Source organism: Gobio gobio (genome assembly GCF_949357685.1).
Source record: "Gobio gobio genome assembly, chromosome: 9".
NCBI classification, from domain to species: domain Eukaryota; kingdom Metazoa; phylum Chordata; class Actinopteri; order Cypriniformes; family Gobionidae; genus Gobio; species Gobio gobio.
In genome coordinates this window covers 45,558,397-45,577,372 of record NC_137115.1, presented here as the reverse complement: position 1 = coordinate 45,577,372, position 18,976 = coordinate 45,558,397, and the positions used below count along the sequence as shown (strand labels likewise).

Genomic DNA, 18,976 nt, shown 5'->3' with positions numbered 1-18,976 from the left:
CATACCATAGGAGCACATTAGAAACACAACAGCGTAAAGGCATGTGTGTGTGAGCAGCTACAATTGAGAACACTGTAAAGCCCATCACTATGGCAACCATTTATCAAATGGCCATTCTCAGGATGTACAAGTGGATACACACCGATATGAGAAAAAATACATCCTCTGCCTTTCTTTTCTGTCCATCTCACACTCACGTAATGAAGACACCGCAGTGAGGATATAATATCTCATATTAGTCTCGACTCAACAGGAAAGACAGGATGGACTCGACAGAATCGCAGTGTGCCAGTGCAACCACACACGGTTGTTGCAGCATCAGAGGCAGAAATACATCGAATGACACATGCCAACCTAAATCTCACATCTCCTTTAAACGCACAATCAGTTTTTCCTATGTACAATGCCCGGGTGAATCTGTACAACCGAATAGATTGAACAGATTTTGATCCCACACCTTGGGAATGCCACGAACAGAGGGATCCTCCATTCCTGATGACAGAAAAGAGGGTGCGAAAAGAAAGGGAAAAACCCTCCTTGATCTGGGAACATTAATAATTGAGATGCTACAGCAGTCACACCAAGCTCAAACGGCAATAATCAGTGGACAGATACTGTGCCCCTTTCTGACAGCATACACACACCGCCCAGCTGAGCTTCACAAACACGACGGCACACACACTGCCTGAAAATGGCAGTGGAGGATACACACCCAAAAAATCTCAACCCACCACAGCGGCACCCTGTCCCTGAGCGCTGCAAACTGTGAGCGAGAGAAAGGAAAAAATGAGAAGATGTAGTGGAGGAGACGGTGGGAGAGAAAGCCTGGGTTGCTGCGGATGAATCAACCTGAGCAGTGCCGTCAGAAAGCAGCCTCCCTCCCCCTCTCCCTCCACCAGCATCGTCCCCATCTCAGCCTCTCAAAACCCTTCCCATGCTCCTTTCTTCTCGGTCCCCGACCCTCCCGGGCGGCCGTGCTCCCGTCTTACCTGCGGCTTGCTGGGAGGCTTCCTGTTCCGACGGTTGGGTCTGGGCCTGGAGCTGGTGTAGTGCCTCAGTGTGTGGCCTTCGATGGGCAGGTCCATAGGGGGCTGAGGAGGTGCAGGCTCCGAGCGCCGGGGCTCTCTGTTGCTAAGAGCGGCAGCAGCAGCAGCGGGAGCGGCAGCAGCATCCGCCTCTCTCCCTGAGTAGGAGGGGCTTCCTGGCTTCAGCTGGCCTGCCGCGGTGACTGACAGCCCCGTCGCCAACGACAACGACAGGGCCCGCCTCCTCTCCTCCGTTCCTACCCTGGAGACCTGAGGCCCTCCCCCTCCTCTCTCCTCTACCTCCTGCTGGGGATGTGTGGCCGCACGCGCCTGCTGTTCCCCCTCCACATCTAACAAACCTGCAGAGAGAGAGAGGGAGGAAGGAAATAAGGGACAACAGAGGGAGATAGCGAGGGAGGGGTGAGACTGAAGCCTGTATGATGTGTGTATCTACATAGAGAGGAAGAAATAGATCGAGATAGATCGAGAGTGAAGGAGGGACCGATGGATCTGCAGAAATGCAGCAGAGGATACGAGAGGAAGCATAAAAGAACAGCGGAAAAAAGGCAGGAAAAAGCAAGGGGGAAGATAAAGCTAGATAACACGAAAGGTTCAGGATATCCACATGACAGATGCAGGCTGCCCGGGAATCTCACAAAAACATGTCTAGAAAGCCCAAAATCAATAATCAATTAAAAAAGTATCATTTATTTATAATTATAGTTTGCATATAGAAAATCAAGTCTAATTTAAGAGGATTACGGATTTTTGACATTATTTATGTGACAATTAAGCAGTTCCCCCACACATTTTTACTGTAGTACTTTTCGGATTCTTCATTATTCTCAGTGGCGATTTTCATTACTGTAATATTTTTACTGTATTACAATAATAACAGACACTTAAATACATTTATACTCAATTAGCCAGTAAAAAAAAAACAAATACTACCAAACTGTTAACATACAAGTTTAAATATTATATATATATATATATATATATATATATATATATATATATATATATATATATATATATATATATATATATATATATATATATATATATATATATATATATATATATATATATATATATATATATATATATATATATATATATATATATACACACAAAAAAGGTAAGCCTCTTGGCAATGCCGCATTTATTTGATCAGAAATACAGTAAAAAAAATAGAAAAATTGTGATATACTATTAAAATAAAAACTGTTAAAATGCAACTATTTATACCTATGCAGCAGCCATTGACATATGATCCTTCAGAAATCATTGTAATATGCTGATGTGGTGCTCTTGTTAATATTATTGTGGAAACAGTTGTGCTGCTTAATATTTATGTGGAATTTTCTTTTGGGGTTATTTGATGAATCGAAAGTGTAAAAGAACAGAATTTATTTGAAAAATAATTATTTTGTGACATAATAAATGTCTTTGCTGTCACTTTTTATCTTTAAAAAAAACCAAATGCATAAATTAGGTTTTGGTATTACAGTAATGATAGTAAAAATATCACAATACCCCCCCAAAAAATTGTCCTAAAAACAAGCTTCATTTTCTTTAAGCAAATCATAATTTCTTCATCCGATTTATCTTGGGGTTAAATGTGACTGGAATGAGAAAAAGAGGACAGGTACACACAAAAGAGCAGAGGAAAAGAAGGGTGTGGGACTGGGGGAGGGGTTGTGTCATGGTTGTAAGCGGGTGGCCCCCCTCCCTGTCTGAGGGGCTCAGTGGTGTGAGAGTAACAGGGCTATGCTCCAGTTAGCTGCTGCCAGCAGTGTGTTACACAGCTGATTATATATAGTAGAGACAGGGTGGGACCTCCCAAAATCAAACCCCCCGCTGTCTCAGGCTCAAACACACACACCACAGATAGACAACCAATTAGACAGGGAGGGGAAATCCCATGAGAGGGGGATCCCGCTCTCACAGCCAGGACTTCAAACAACAAAGCACGCTTTTGATTTCATGTGCACTATAGTACTCCTACAGTAAATACTGAATCACATACACACTCAATAGCAGTTGATCACACATTGGGCTCATTAAATCAGTTTACAAGTGCTATGGTAAAGGTTGGCATCGAATGAGATCTGCCTGACCATATCCTTTCAACCGTCACCCCCCTTTTTGAGCATAGATGGTTGTAATACATGAATGATTTGGAATAAAGGTCTCTTTTTAAAGAAGACACTCAGCAGGTCATGCAGAAGTGAAAGCACTTTAAAAAAGGGGTTCACTTTAATTTGATGTTCCCTTTAACACATTCTGTTGACTATAAGTAACGTTACACCTACACGACTACTAACTCTCATTAGTGTTAGAGTATTAGTAGACTAGCAGGGGTGTTTGCAAAGTTACTTACAGTCAGTAGAATCCATCATAATAAAGCGTTATCAGATATTAAACAGACAGTCTACTAATACTCTGCTGAGTGTTAGTTGACATGTAGTTGCAAAGTTACTTATATTCAACAGAATGTTCAAAAGGGACCATCAAAATAGTGTTACCAAAAAAAGGGTAAAACAGTTATAGAAGTTTAAGGTTACTGTAAAGCAAACGCTGAACTAAACATAATACTAAACATTTTTTAATTTAATACAAATATATATTTTTCAAAAATAAGTTGTGCATCTAACTAAGTTGTATTCCAAATTTAAAGTTTAAAATTGTGTTAAAGTACCGTTTTCATGGTAGCGCAATGTCCAATTTCATGAACTTTCAGTGTTTAAGCTTTCAAATGATGCCTAATTTATTATGATTACTAAAATATATGATAAGGAAAAGTCAAGTGTCTACCGAGACACTGACAGTACATTTGATTTGGTTTTGTTCAGATAAGAGCAATGACAAGACTTTAACCCCTCCTGTTCTGACATCTTTGATGAATGCATAATTAAACAGACCTCTGACCTCAACAGATGTGGGGTGGGGTGCCAGGTTTTTTTTTTACAGCCAATCAGCTTTTAAGTAACATGCAGCTATGGTGTCACAAGTGTAAGCTACACCCAATCACATTTGATTTAGGAGTGCAAAAGCAAAGACAAATGGGAAAGATGGAAAGAAGCACTTGTCGGCATCAAGACACAAGGGACTTACTTTTGATGGAAGGGGCGGGACGGATGCTACGGGAGTGGAAGCTGTTCCTCCAGATGACGGGGACGTACTATGAAAAGAAAAACGGCAATCAAACTCTCACTTCACATTACAGCAACAACTTGAATTTATAAAGGAGTTCAAATTGTCCTTGAGGGTGGGAAAGGCTCCATATAAATTAAACATATTATTATTATTATTAAATTCTAAAACAGATAAACTCTAAATTCTGATTGGATGAGCTGTGTTGAAAGCACAGCTGATAAAAGCACACCTGTAATTGCACAGCAATTGAATTGCAAAAGTGGGGTCTGAATATTAAATAAAACAAAAACGTTATGAAAAAAAGAAGAAATATTACTAATTCTATTATTTATGTTCAGATGTTCTTGCCTTCAGTGACGCACAACATGCTCTTTGGGTCATTCTCAAATCATGTTGGAGAAGATTATCATAAATTACTAAGAAATTATGAAATTCAAATAAATGGTACTTTTTACTCAAATTGTTATGCTTATATAATTTGTCATTTCAATTAGAAACATACAAAATAAAATACTTTTAATTAGTTGTGTCAGACTTTTAGACCCCACTAAATATTGTGCAGTGCTGTTACTGGGCCATGGTAACTGTAAACACTCAAATATTAACTATAATGTTTTATTATTATTATGCCATTTTCTAAAACAATAATACACACAAGGCTGTGTGTTACTTTGTGATTTTAAAATACTTTGTGCTTTATAATTTACTTGCACTCAGAGATATTTTTATATTTTTAAAAACAAATCTTTTATGCCCCGAGGTTGTATATATTTGATTAAAAAACAGTAAAAACTGTAATATCGTGAAATATTATTTTTATTTTTTAAATTCTTCTATTTTAATATATTTAAAATTAAATGTATTCCTGTGATGACAAAGCTAAATACTAACTAAATAATAACAGGCATTAATCCAGTCTTCAGTGTCGCATTCAGAAATCCTTCTAATATCTTGATGTGGTGCTCAAGAACATTTCGTATAATTATTAATGTTGAAAATGGCTGCTTAATATTTTGTGGAATCTGTCATTTTTTCCAGGATTCTTAGATGAATAGAAAGTTCAAAAGTTCAGCATTTATTTGAAATAAATTACCACCACTTTTGAAAAATGCAATGCATATTTGTTTAAAGGTACACTATGTAACTTTTTTGTTCAAAATTAACTAAATTGATGAGTCAATACATGAATCAATCATTCTTCCAAAACATGTTTTTGTCTTACCCTGATTCACTATGGTAAACCTATTATAAGTGTTTATATTTCACAAGATGGTTTTCACTTGAAATTGAGTGTTTTCATTATATCTATCAATAGAGAAAAGTCTCTCCAGCTACTTTGAGGCATGTCTGGTGTGGGAGACCCATAGGTTAGTTGGTGTGAAGGTTGATAATGGAGCATGTTCAATCTCGAATCTACAGGGAATCACCCGTTTAAAAAAAAAAGAAGAATATACGAGAGTCTGCTGGCAAAATGAGAATGTGACAGAGCTCGTAATAAACCGAGAACCAACATCGGCTTGGCTTTTCAGAGGTAGCAAAAACTGAAGGATTTGAAATTTTGTAAAGGCGACGTGGAGATGCTGTTTTTATTACTCAACAGGTGAGTAATGTATTAACAGATAAATTGCCATATGTAGCTCTCTAATAGAGTTCATTGTAAAGCATTATCTATTGTGAAGGGTCATTTCATTATGATTGTTGTAGCGCAGTGCTGGAATTTATTTTCAAGGACAGTGTCTATTAATGGGTAAAGCTACAGTAATGTCTTCAGCTAGTCAGCTTGAGATCCTTTCCATCTAAACTGGTTATATCTCTTAAGCCTAGTAGTGAATGATTTATGAGCAGAAGATAACCATAATCATCTGCACAGTCACGCAGAGCCGAAGCACAACCAAAATAACGTTCTTCTACAAAAAGCATGCAGTTTTGTTTTGTTTTTACCGCTAGAGGGACAAAAGTTACATAGTGTACCTTAATTTCTTTCAAAAAAGAATTCTGTCCCCAAACTTTTGAGAGTTAGTGTATGTTATAGGCCTGTCGCAATAATCAATATATTGATATATCGCACAATATATGTACATGACCTCAATACATTTTTGTGAAGCAATATATCGCCCATTATGTTTACATGATAATGAATGTCACCAACATTTTACTCGATTGTGCCGTCATCTTGTATGTTTTCCGTGACGGAGACGAAAGTGGTTCTCGGGCACAGAGCGGTTATCGACAGGTGTAAAAAAGATGCCATTTGAGGCGTTATAGTGTTTTCCTGACCACTACTGACAGTTTGGAAGAATAAGCCCAAATGGACTCGATTTCAAAGCCGTAATCCCGTTCTGGTGCACATATAAATGTCAACGCAGAATGACGTGTATTAAAGCCGTTTCACAAGGGAAAATGTTTATTTACTATTTATTCCTTTTTTTATTTGGGATAATATATTTTTTACAATTTCCATGATCTAAATAATTAAAAGGTTGTCATTTGGAAGTGTGTAGGTCTACTTGCCTTATTATGCTGTTATATTAGGATTATATATTCAGTGGCATAAAATAGTCTTAAAATGACAATATCGTTTATCGCAATTATTTCTGGGACGATATATCGCGAAACAAAAAGTAGTTATCGTGACAGGCCTAGTATGTTAGTCATGAATAAGTGGTGGATCAAAATGCTAAAATCAAATCGAGCAGACATGCTCTGTCCTCACATCATCTGTAGGGAATTCATGCTCCATCACTCTGAGCTGAGGAACATTGGCCTTGATATTGGTGGACTGGGAAAACTCCCTCATATGCTTGTCCTGAAAGCAAGAGAGACATATGTTGTATGTCATACATGCACACACACACAATTCCCATGTGCACAATATACACAATCATAAACGCAAACACTCACCAGCTTCTCCTGAGCCACCGACAAATCCTGAAGAACTTCATCAATTATACTTTCCACCAGTGAGACACTGACAGATAGTTTCAGTTCACTGAGAAAGATTGAGAGAGGGGAGCACAGAGTAAAATTTATATTCATATATTAGTTAAGAGTTTATATAGTGATGTGCGTCCCACCTGAGCTTGCTTTTGATGCTGTTCTCTGCCTCTTGCATTGTGTTTTGAATGAAGCGTGCAGCCTGACGCGTCTTCTTGGCCACACGATCTGCCAGCTGTTCGCTGACACTTGACCTCTGGACGACTCTGGGGCAGGTCAGCTGGGAAGACTGCAGCATTGCCGTAGCCAGTTCCTGCACAAACCAACAAAAAAAAAAAATCTGATTTCTACTGCCATTGAATTACAGTGACCTCCACTAAAGCAATCCGCACAACATAGCAGACTCAACAGAGAGTTCTGTATGCAAACACACACCCAAAAAACATGACTAAACTTCACCTGGATTTCCTCAGTGATCTCACTCCTCAGGGCTGTAGCTGCGTCATTGAGGATGCATTTCAGCATGCGACCACTGGAGGGCGCTCTGCCCAATTCATAGAGTCCTGCAAAAGACTGAGAGGCAAGGCCAAATGTCAAACATCACAAGTGAGGGCATCATTACATTGCTATAGAGATGTAAAACAGGAAATATATCGGTCATTACTACTATGCAGTGCATTTTTAATGTCCTCATCACATGTGTCTTTATATTTCATGTTACATATTCTATAACTTTAAGTTGTAAAGCTTAATTCTCAATTTTTTTAATCATATAAATACATGATCACATACATTTCTGAAATCTGGTGTACTTTGTTATAGTACACACATTTTTTAAATAGTTCAAATAGTACTGCATAACAGGAATGACTCGTACACTAACTACTGTTAAAAGCTTGGCGAGAATGTTTTTTTTTTTAAAGAAGAAATTAGGACTGTAAAACTGATCAAAACTGACAGTAAAAACATTTACAATGCTACAAAAGATTTATGTTTCATATCAAACATTTTACTCATTAAAGAATACTGAAATAACTGTATAACTGTTTGAACATTGATTATAGTAAGACACATTTCTTGAGCACCAAATCAGCCTATTAGAATGATTTCTGAAGGATCATGTGACACTGAAGACCGGAGTAACGATGCTGAAAATTCAGCTTTGCCATCACAGGAATGAATTACATTTTAAATATATTCAAATAGAATGCAGTTATTTCAAAAATTAAGAATATTTCATAATATTTCTGTTTTTACTGGAGTTTTGATCAAATAAATGCAGTCTTGGTGAGCACTAAACATTCAAAAACTCTCAGCGATTTCAAGCTTTTGAACAGTAGAGTATAAAATTATCAGATTTTGAATCTGTAATATTGCAAACCATGTAGATGTGTAATCTCATACACTAATGGCTGTCTTTGCATGTTGAAGCGCTTCCTCTGCCAGCAAAATGTCCGACTGCACCTCTTGTATATTATAGCAGGTTAAAGGATGCACACTTTCCTGTAGTTTTTTACAGAGATCCTGCACTAACTGAGCACAAAGAGAAAGAGACAGACACATTCTCATTAGTATGTATTACAGTCTACTATATCACAGGCTGTAATAATTAAAGTGGCATATAGGAAGAATATATCCAGGCAAACCTTTTCAGAGCGAGTGGTCTTCAATCCATGCTGCAGGTGACACATTTCCTCACCCGTTGCACACTGTCTTTGATTGTTCCTGCATAAAAAAGCCTGGATCTACATATACGCATACAAAAAGAGTCAGTTATATCTTATCATCATCTGTTCTCTGCTTTCTATAGTACTGTAAATGAGAACTAACTTTCTGTAAAGCCTCCTCCGTCTTCTCTGGGGTATTTCGACAGGCTTGAAGAATATCACTCACAGGAATGGACATGTTCTGTAGTGTCAAGTTCCTATTTGAACACACAAAGAAACAAGAAATACACATTTTTTAACAAATACAAGTCACTGAAAAAACCCTGTAGGTCTGTGGGTTATTCTCACTTTTCCATGGCATTGGCCACATCCATAAATCCACCAGCAGTCACATTGTTCCGGTCCCAAACCAGCGTTCTGTCAGAAAACAAGGCAGAACAGGGACATTTTATAATAAGGTTTCATTTGTTGACATTACTTCTACAGCATTCATTAGTCTTAGCTAATGTTAATCTTAAGGGGTTAGTTCACCCCAAAAATGATTCCATCATTTACTCACACTCAAGCCATCCTAGGTTAATTTGACTCTCTTCTTTCAGCCAGTTATATTCAAAAAGTGCATCCATCCATCCATCATAAAAGTAATCCATACGGCTCCAGGGGTTAAAAAAGGCCTTCTGAAGCGAGGTGATGCATTTTTGTACGAAAAATATCCATATTTATAACTTCAACTATAACAAGCAGCTATTATCGGGGCCAAGCGCAAAGAAGAAGACAAGACATGCCAAAATGACTGGAAGTTATAGACAAATATGAAAAAAAACGCGTAAAAAATGACTGACACCTGACTTGGATTGGATTTTACTCCCCCTTACTATCAATATTTTGACATTTGGGTATTAGCGTATAGCTATCAACCTATGTTTTTGAACTTCTGACGCTGGTTTTGTCTCGATCGGACTAGCGGTTTTGAAGATATCAGCTAATGTTTTTGAAGCGCTAAATTACAACACTGCACAAACCATATGCCGAAACCTGGCAAGTCTGGTATCGTTGGACTCAGCAAGGATTCAGGAGACAAAAAAAGTTACTCCCATGAAAATAAGTCAATCACACCCAAAGTAATAAGCATTTGAAAAAAAAAATCCAATAGGTGGCGCTGTTTCGAAATTTCTCAGGCTCCTTCAGGGTATCGTGGTGATGACCCATACCGAGTTTCGTAACAATCCGTTCATGCGTTCATAAAATACAGCATTTTAGCACATAATTCAAAATGGCCGACAGCCAATATGGCCGATATGGTAAAATTGGATATCAGGCGACTCTGCATGACGTCCCGAATCTAACGAGACCACTTTTATGGACAAATGGTTCAGAAGTTATAAGCAAAAATAGCAATTTTTCATATCTCCGGACCAGTAGGTGGCGCTGCGACGAAACGCTGCATGTTGCCTCAAGTCATGCTTGTGATGACATGTACCAAGTTTGGTTTGAATACAATAAAGTGTTGCGAAGATATAGTCTTAAGTGCATTTTCGCAACCACTGCATAAAATTTGTTGGCGCGTTTATCGAAAACGATTTGACGAATCAACTTGAATTCCATAACTTTTTGTCAGCATGGTCTGTAGATGATCTGGTTAAATTTGGGTGCAAATCGGACGAACCGTCTAGGACAATTTCGCAAAAGTAGGTTTTTCTGAAAATTCAAAATGGCGGGAAAATTTTCACGACGGAAAATGACGTCATAGGGTGCAATCGAATGGACTTGAGCCAAGGAATAAAAATAATAATCATTTTGTTTCAAAAGTTATTAGCATAAACATGAGTCAAAATTTGGACAGGTGGTGGCGCTAGAGGGATGTTTTAGAGCGTCCAAAATTGGTTTGGTTAATGTTTGGACTGTCCTCTATGAGTGTGCCAAATTTCATAACTTTCCCACAAGCGGTTCTATGGGTTGCCATAGACTTCAATGGCGGAAGAAGAAGAATGCGGGAACGGTTTCAAAAGGTGCCTTCGCACCTTTGGTGCTTGGCCCCCAATTACTGGCTTCCGGTAACAGCTGTATGCGAGTCTTGTTCCGGCGGAAGAGTGACCTCTGACCCGACACATGACGTATTGATGAAGAGCAGAAGATTGATCAAAACAAAACACCGGTCATGAATTAGAAATCTAAAACGAGAAATTTTGGAGGATTTTGATATAAAAGAAGAAGTAACATTAACAAAGGTTAATAAATGCTGTAAAATTACATGTACTCATTGTTAGTTCATGTTAGTTAATGCACTGACTAATGTTAACAAATGAGACCTTATTGTAAAGTGTTAACAGCACAACCTTCATGCGAAATGAAGGCGATCATGATATTGTATAAAACTGATCCTGAAAAAAGATCAGACATAGCCCTAACCCCATCACTAACCTTAACCTAACTATGAATTCTGTCTGGTTGACAAGAACAATGATCCAGGAACATGTCCGATTCTGCAAAAAAGCTGCAAGTCACCATGTGTGCATGTAAAATTACTTTAGCTTGGTGTTGATCATGAGGGCCTTTGCTAGCATCTTTGCTCCTGTGTCTCCTATACAATTTCCGCTGATATCAATCTTGGAAAGGCTGACGTTGCTTCCCAGGCTGTTGATGAGGATGGTGGTACCTGTTTTCAACTTTGAGTCACATACAGAGAGAGACTCCAGTGGCTAAAAAGTGTGAAAAAGAAAGTGAAAGGTCACTATCACACTAAAATTCATATAAGACAGCTATCATACATTTTCTTTATCAAGTTCCATTGAACTTACATTCTCATTTTATGGAGTCATTAACCTTTGGCGGTAAGTCTCATTAAGATCAAGTATTTTCTATCAAGAGCAGGTTGGGCTGTGAGCCTGAGAGGCCAGTGCTGATTCTTTGGAGAGCATAAATGCTCTTATTAATGTGGATGTAGTTATATAAAGTTGAGTTTGTTTTAATGAGTCCTATCTTTGAGTCAGAGCTGCTTGTGTAATTACTGAGCACGGGCGTGCCTTGATGGAGAGGGATTCTGGATAATTAAAATTCAAGGCTTGCTGGAGGAATAAGGTGGGGGGATGTCTCTATGGACCTTCTCTCTTTATTGGTGGTACTAGAATTACAGGCGTAAAACACACAGAAGCACATATTCCAATATCCACTGCGAATTGAGCCAAAGACAGCCTACTCTCAATGTTATGTGAGAGCTGTGGTCCGTAGGTGGACGTTCTGGTGTACGCATCTATAGTGGATGGGGGACATGATCCAATTTTGCAGTAATACCCATATCATTTGGGAGAGGCTGACTGTATATGATATGATATGACTGAGGCCTGATTCTAATTGAATAATGGAAAGTGTGTGTGTGTGTGTTTGTGTGTAGTGTTTCTGATGTTACAAATGATGTACTCACACACTCCTCCTCCTGAATTAGCTGTACAAGGCGGTGTAACACATCTGTAAGAGCTCTGAGAGAAAAGGAAAATATGCCTCATATAAATGAAAAGAAAAGGAGGAATAGGGGGAGAGAGTGACTAAAAGGTGGATCAATAACATTTTTGAATGTGTAATTTCAGCTCCACTATTAGCATAACCATGTAGAAATTGAACAGGTTTCCTAAACAATCCCCTATCAAACAATCACACACATCATCTAAAAAAAACTTGAATAATCAACATCTAAACCACACGGCACTTACCTAGACTTCATGGCAAAATTGCGCCCGATTGAAAGGTGTCGAATAGAGTGACTGCGACCAATGGAGAGAATTAAAGTAACCATATTGCTCTCAAAACCTGAGAGAGAGAAAAATCAAATGATTAATTATTTGTTTTTATTATTGATATTAATTTAGTCATGTTAGCCATTCTATGACTTCCGCAACCAAAGCAAAAGTACATTTCTTACTTAAGTAAATTTTTCATCTCTGTTTTTTGTGTGTATTTAAAATAAGACAAATCTGATATTATTTGAATCTTATATCTGTAAAAGTTGAAATCGTTCTTTAATTTAGATCTAACCAGCAGAAGACACGAGACACGGGTCAATGTTACAATGAGCCACTATTAGAACTACACTATTATATTCTATACATTTATTAATCCTATTGAGAAACCATGAGAAAAAGGTGAATAATGACTGAGAGTCAATGCTCAGAAATGCTTTATTGTTATTATTATTTTTAACTATGCTGTATAACGGTGTCCTGAGGTGTGTAAAACCACAAGTGGATTTACCCAAACTGAGAAAGTCAAAAAGCATTAGGTTGTGCCCCGCTCTCCCCTACTAGTATCTAATGAATAAGTACTAGTATCTACTAACTAGTAGCTAATAAATACATACTTATATCTAATAATAACTAGTATCTAAGGTAAACGTACCTATTAAGCTCAAGTACCCATTAAGCACACTACAATCTTTGAGCTGAGATTATAAAAAGAAAAAAATAATTAATCATCCTACTTGATGTCTTAACCAATTGATGTGTTTGTTATTATATACCTCCTGTCATTTCAAGCTAATCAGACCATTGCACACTGTGATATGGGTATTCATGTGTTCACACTGTATGGCGGCCATTTTGAAAGCTGTCTGAAAACTTTCACCAAAAGAGTAGTAGCCCCTTAAAATGTGCATTTTTTTAGATGTTTAAGCCTTTATTTTCGATAAGTATAACTTCTTACTGCAAAATTAAGAGATTAATATTTAGACATTTGCATATTATAACCTGGAACCTGGATGTGGGAAATAATTACAGTCGATCCAAAAGATAGTTTTAGCAACATAGCACAGGTGCTGCAGAACACTGTTTGTTGGACAGGTGGTGGCGCTAGAGGGATTGTTTTAGAGACTCCAAAATTGGTTTGGTTAATGTTGGGACTGTTCTCTATGAGTGTGCCAAATTTCATAACTTTGCCGCAAGCGGTTCTATGGGCTGCCATAGACTTCAATGGCGGAAGAAGAAGAATGCGGGAACGGTTTCAAAAGGTGCCACTGTTTGAACAATGTTGTTTAAAATAAACAAGAATTTCCCCCAAAAAACATTTTGTGAGATGACAAACATGTACCCATTAAGCACAGCCAGACTTTTTGCATTTAATGATGTATATCTTAATTTAAATGCTTTTGTCATTTAAAATAAAATTAAATAATATTGTGTGAGAGAATCATATTTTATTTTAACATAACTTCTTGTCCTCAAACCAATACCCAGTGCACTAAAAGGTCTCATTGTAGATTTTGATGAGCTTAATAGGTATGTTTACCCTAATTAATAAGTACTTGTATTTAATAAATAAGTACAAGTATCTAATATATACATAATTGTATTTAATAATAAGTACAAGTATCTAATAAATAAGAACTAGTATTTAATGAATAAGTACTAGTATCTATTAAATACTTACTAGTACCTGATTAAGTACTTGTATCTAATAAGTACTAGTACCTAATGAATAAATACTTGTATCTAAAGAATAATTACTAGCATCTAATGAATAAGTACATGTCTCTAATAAACAAGTACTAGTATCTAATCAATAAATACTTTTATCTAATGAATAATTACTAGTATCTAATCAATAAGTACTTGTCTCTAATAAATAAGTACTAGTACCTAACGAATAAATACTTGTATCTAATGAATAATTACAAGTATCTAATCAATAAGTACTTGTCTCTAATAAATAAGTACTAGTTTCTAATCAATAAATACTTGTCTCTAATAAATAAGTACTAGTATCTAATAAGTACTAGTATCTAATCAATAATTAGTTGTCTCTTATAAATAAATACTAGTATCTAATCAATAAGTACTTGTCTCTAATAAATAAGTACTAGTATCTAATCAATAAGTACTTGTCTCTAATAAATAAGTACTAATATCTAATCAATAAGTACTTGTTTCTAATAAATAAGTACTAGTATCTAATCAATAAGTACTTGTCTCTAATAAATAAGTACTAGTATCTAATAAGTACTAGTATCTAAGTAATAATTACTTGTCTCTGATAAATAAATACTAGTATCTAATCAATAAGTACTTGTCTCTAATAAATAAGTACTAGTATCTAATAAGTACTAGTATCTAATAAATAAGTACTAGTATCTAATAAGTACTAGTATCTAATAAGTACTAGTATCTAATCAATAAGTACTTGTCTCTAATAAATAAATACTAGTATCTAATCAATAAGTACTTGTCTCTAATAAATACGTACTAGTATCTAATCAATAAGTACTTGTCTCTAACAAATAAGTACTAGTATATAATAAGTACTAGTATCTAATCAATAAATACTTGTCTCTAATAAATAAATACTAGTATCTAATCAATAAGTACTTGTCTCTAATAAGTACTAGTATCTAATCAATAAGTACTTGTCTCTAATAAATAAGTACTAATATCTAATCAATAAGTACTTGTTTCTAATAAATAAGTACTAGTATCTAATCAATAAGTACTTGTCTGTAATAAATAAGTACTAGTATCTAATAAGTACTAGTATCTAAGTAATAATTACTTGTCTCTGATAAATAAATACTAGTATCTAATCAATAAGTACTTGTCTCTAATAAATAAGTACTAGTATCTAATAAGTACTAGTATCTAATAAATAAGTACTAGTATCTAATAAGTACTAGTATCTAATCAATAAGTACTTGTCTCTAATAAATAAATACTAGTATCTAATCAATAAGTACTTGTCTCTAATAAATACGTACTAGTATCTAATCAATAAGTACTTGTCTCTAACAAATACGTACCAGTATCTAATCAATAAGTACTTGTCTCTAATAAATAAGTACTAGTATATAATAAGTACTAGTATCTAATCAATAAATACTTGTCTCTAATAAATAAATACTAGTATCTAATCAATAAGTACTTGTCTCTAATAAATAAGTACTGGTATATAATAAGTACTAGTATCTAATCAATAAGTACTTGTCTCTAATAAATAAGTACTAGTATCTAATCAATAAGTACTTGTCTCTAATAAATAAGTACTAGTATCTAATAAGTACTAGTATCTAATCAATAATTACTTGTCTCTAATAAATAAGTACTAGTATCTAATCAATAATTACATGTCTCTAATAAATAAGTACTAGTATCTAATCAATAAGTACTTGTCTCTAATAAATACGTACTAGTATATATAATCAATAAGTACTTGTCTCTAATAAATACGTACTAGTATATATAATCAATAATTACTTGTCTCTAATAAATAAGTACTAGTATCTAATCAATAAGTACTTGTCTCTAATAAATACGTACTAGTATATATAATCAATAAGTACTTGTCTCTAATAAATAAGTACTAGTATCTAATCAATAAGTACTTGTCTCTAATAAATAAGTACTAGTATCTAATCAATAAGTACTTGTCTCTAATAAATAAGTACTAGTATCTAATCAATAAGTACTTGTCTCTAATAAATATGTACTAGTATCTAATCAATAAGTACTTGTCTCTAACAAATAAGTACCAGTATCTAATCAATAAGTACTTGTCTCTAATAAATAAGTACTAGTATCTAATAAGTACTAGTATCTGATCAATAAATACTTGTCTCTAATAAATAAGTACTATTATCTAAAAAGTACTAGTATCTTATCAATAATTACTTGTCTCTTATAAATAAGTACTAGTATCTAATCAATAATTACTTGTCTCTAATAAATAAGTACTAGTATCTAATCAATAAGTACTTGTCTCTAATAAATATGTACTAGTATATAATCAATAAGTACTTGTATCTAATGAATAAGTACTAGTATATATTAAATACTTACTACTGCCTAATAAATAAGTACTTGTATTTAATAATACAGGTACTTATAGTAACTACCTAATGAATAAGTACTTGAACCTAATAAATGAGTTCGAACGAATGAGTTCTAGTATCTAATGAATACATTTAAATGTAAATTGAAAATTAAAATTTATTTATTTAACCAGGTAAGTCAGTTGAGAACAAGTTCCCGTTTACAATGACGACCTGGCCAAGAGGCAGTAAAAAGCGGGTGCAGAACAACAAAACATCAAATGAGTACAAATAACACAACATAAAACAATAACATATAAAACACCAAATAACTAAAAACACCTACAGCAGTCTTGTACTATTGACCAAATTGAATAAGTACTTGTATCTAAGAAATAAGTACTAGAAAGTCCATATATGGACTGCTTAACGTAAATACTCGAAATGTATTTCAGAGTGCAAGTGCATTTCAGAACAGTTATTTCAGTTATATATTGAAGGAATTATGATCATTTTATGCATACCATTCCATACAAATTCCATAAATTGTTTATAGAACATTTCATATAATCACTACAAGTGTCAAATGATTTCCAGTGCTCCAGTCATGTGTGTTTTCACCTCTTATAATTAATATATCGCTCTCACTTCTTTCACATTGACACTAGCCTCTCTCTCCCTCCTTTGTGTGCGTGTTTGTATATGTGTTCAGACAGGTGTGATGATAGCCCTGCAGTCACACAGTGTGAGTCCAGTGGGTCATGTGCTATTCTGACTGATGTGTTGAGCCTTTCTCCTCATGAAGCCAATACAACATCGCCTATATTTGCTTCGTCTCCTCTTGGGTTATAAAAATAACATGGCCTGATTCCATCTTCTCCCAGGGTTCAACATTTTCACAAGCTACTGCCTTGAAAAGCAACACTAATTGCTTCGAGAACCGTTGAAAACATCCAAAATAATTTAATTTTCTATTAGGCAGATATCTAGTTCATATTACAAGCATACAATGAACTAAGGAATATTCCTGGTTAAATACAAGATAAGCTCTATCATCAGCATCTGTGGCATGCTGTTGATTACCATAGACAATGAATTTCACTTCTCTCAGTTTAAAAAAAACAAAGGAAAATGTGTACAGTAATAAAAACACTTACAATGGACGTCTATGTGAAACTTGCACTTTTGTTAACACATTTACTTTGAATTATTCATTCAAATATTTAACATTTGATCTGTTAAATTGTCAATATTGTCAGGAAAAATGTGTAGATATTTAATGTACTGCTAAGTTTTCCACTTTTAAATCCATTCCACAGATTTTCCCTAAAGAATCTATGCCAAATGCAGTAAATGTCCGCAAATATTATCAGGTCTTTGTGCAGATGTACACAACGCTCCATTTACTTCTGTCTAATCTTATGAAAAGAAGAGATTTTCTGAAAGGCACAGGACAAATGCACACACACACAGCGAGCCAGATTAATTTATGCCTCCATCTCTCCATGTATCAGTCAGATATGATTTATAACCCGTTGTAAGGAAGCAGAGACCCTGTGACCCCTCTAGTGCTGTTGTGAAAGAGACCGTCAGTGAGAGCAATATAATAAATCTGACAGAAATAAAGAGGTAGGCATAAAGGGGGGTTAATAAAGTGCTGGGCCCGTAAATGAGAATAAAATAGGTTACTGTACCGTTGTCAGACAGATCCAGACTGCGGATGGCCTTGGCCTCGAAGATATGTTCCTGAATCACCTGAGCTCCAGCCGACCTCAGCTACATGTACCACAACATCACACACACAATTTTAAGAAAATATTTATACAATACTTTGATGTGTGTGTCAGTGTGTGTACCTCACAGCAGCTGATGTCAAGCTCCAGCTCAGATAGATGAGTGTTGGTGGCCAAGCCCTGTAGTAACAATCTAAACAACATCAACACTGGGTATTAATAATGATAAAGAAAATACACTACAGACACACACAGACTTGTTGTTCCAGACAAGCTGGCACCTATTCCCGACCTGGAAGGTCACAACGGGCTTAATTCCGAGGTGCAAGCGTCAACAGTTGATCAATGGAGATATGCTTCAGATTATCAGTCCATGTATGGAAATTGACTATGACTATCTATTTTCTCTTAGCCATCAGAATCATTCAACCTGCAGTAATGATGTAGCTAGACCTCGAAAAAAGTATAATTGTGTTATACACAAACTCTTTTTGAGACTTGAAGCTGGCTTCTGCTGATGAAACTGCAAACTATTTTTCAGTAATTTTTTCTTTCAATTAATCGCACCTCTGACTCTGGTCAGGGGTCCTAAACTGTTGTCCCCAACACTTTCTATTCCTCAAAGAATACTGAAAAAATCTGTCATGGTTTCCACAAAAATAGGCAGCACAA

The 18,976-nt window shown here is 35.6% G+C and overlaps 1 protein-coding gene across 1 annotated transcript in view; it reads right to left on the bottom strand.

The window, feature by feature from the left end:
- Positions 1-18,976, bottom strand: part of carmil2 (capping protein regulator and myosin 1 linker 2) — an 81,920-nt gene that overhangs the window by 26,864 nt on the left and 36,080 nt on the right. The window contains exons 17-31 of the mRNA XM_079826095.1: positions 18,428-18,497; positions 18,266-18,347; positions 12,496-12,592; positions 12,210-12,264; positions 11,315-11,487; positions 9,137-9,205; positions 8,952-9,045; positions 8,768-8,866; positions 8,526-8,654; positions 7,581-7,694; positions 7,262-7,434; positions 7,089-7,176; positions 6,901-6,993; positions 4,146-4,212; positions 990-1,384 (exon numbers count right to left, since the gene is read on the bottom strand). Of these exons, the coding sequence (XP_079682221.1) occupies positions 990-1,384; positions 4,146-4,212; positions 6,901-6,993; positions 7,089-7,176; positions 7,262-7,434; positions 7,581-7,694; positions 8,526-8,654; positions 8,768-8,866; positions 8,952-9,045; positions 9,137-9,205; positions 11,315-11,487; positions 12,210-12,264; positions 12,496-12,592; positions 18,266-18,347; positions 18,428-18,497 (1,798 nt within the window). The remainder of the gene's footprint in view (positions 1-989; positions 1,385-4,145; positions 4,213-6,900; positions 6,994-7,088; positions 7,177-7,261; positions 7,435-7,580; positions 7,695-8,525; positions 8,655-8,767; positions 8,867-8,951; positions 9,046-9,136; positions 9,206-11,314; positions 11,488-12,209; positions 12,265-12,495; positions 12,593-18,265; positions 18,348-18,427; positions 18,498-18,976) is intronic.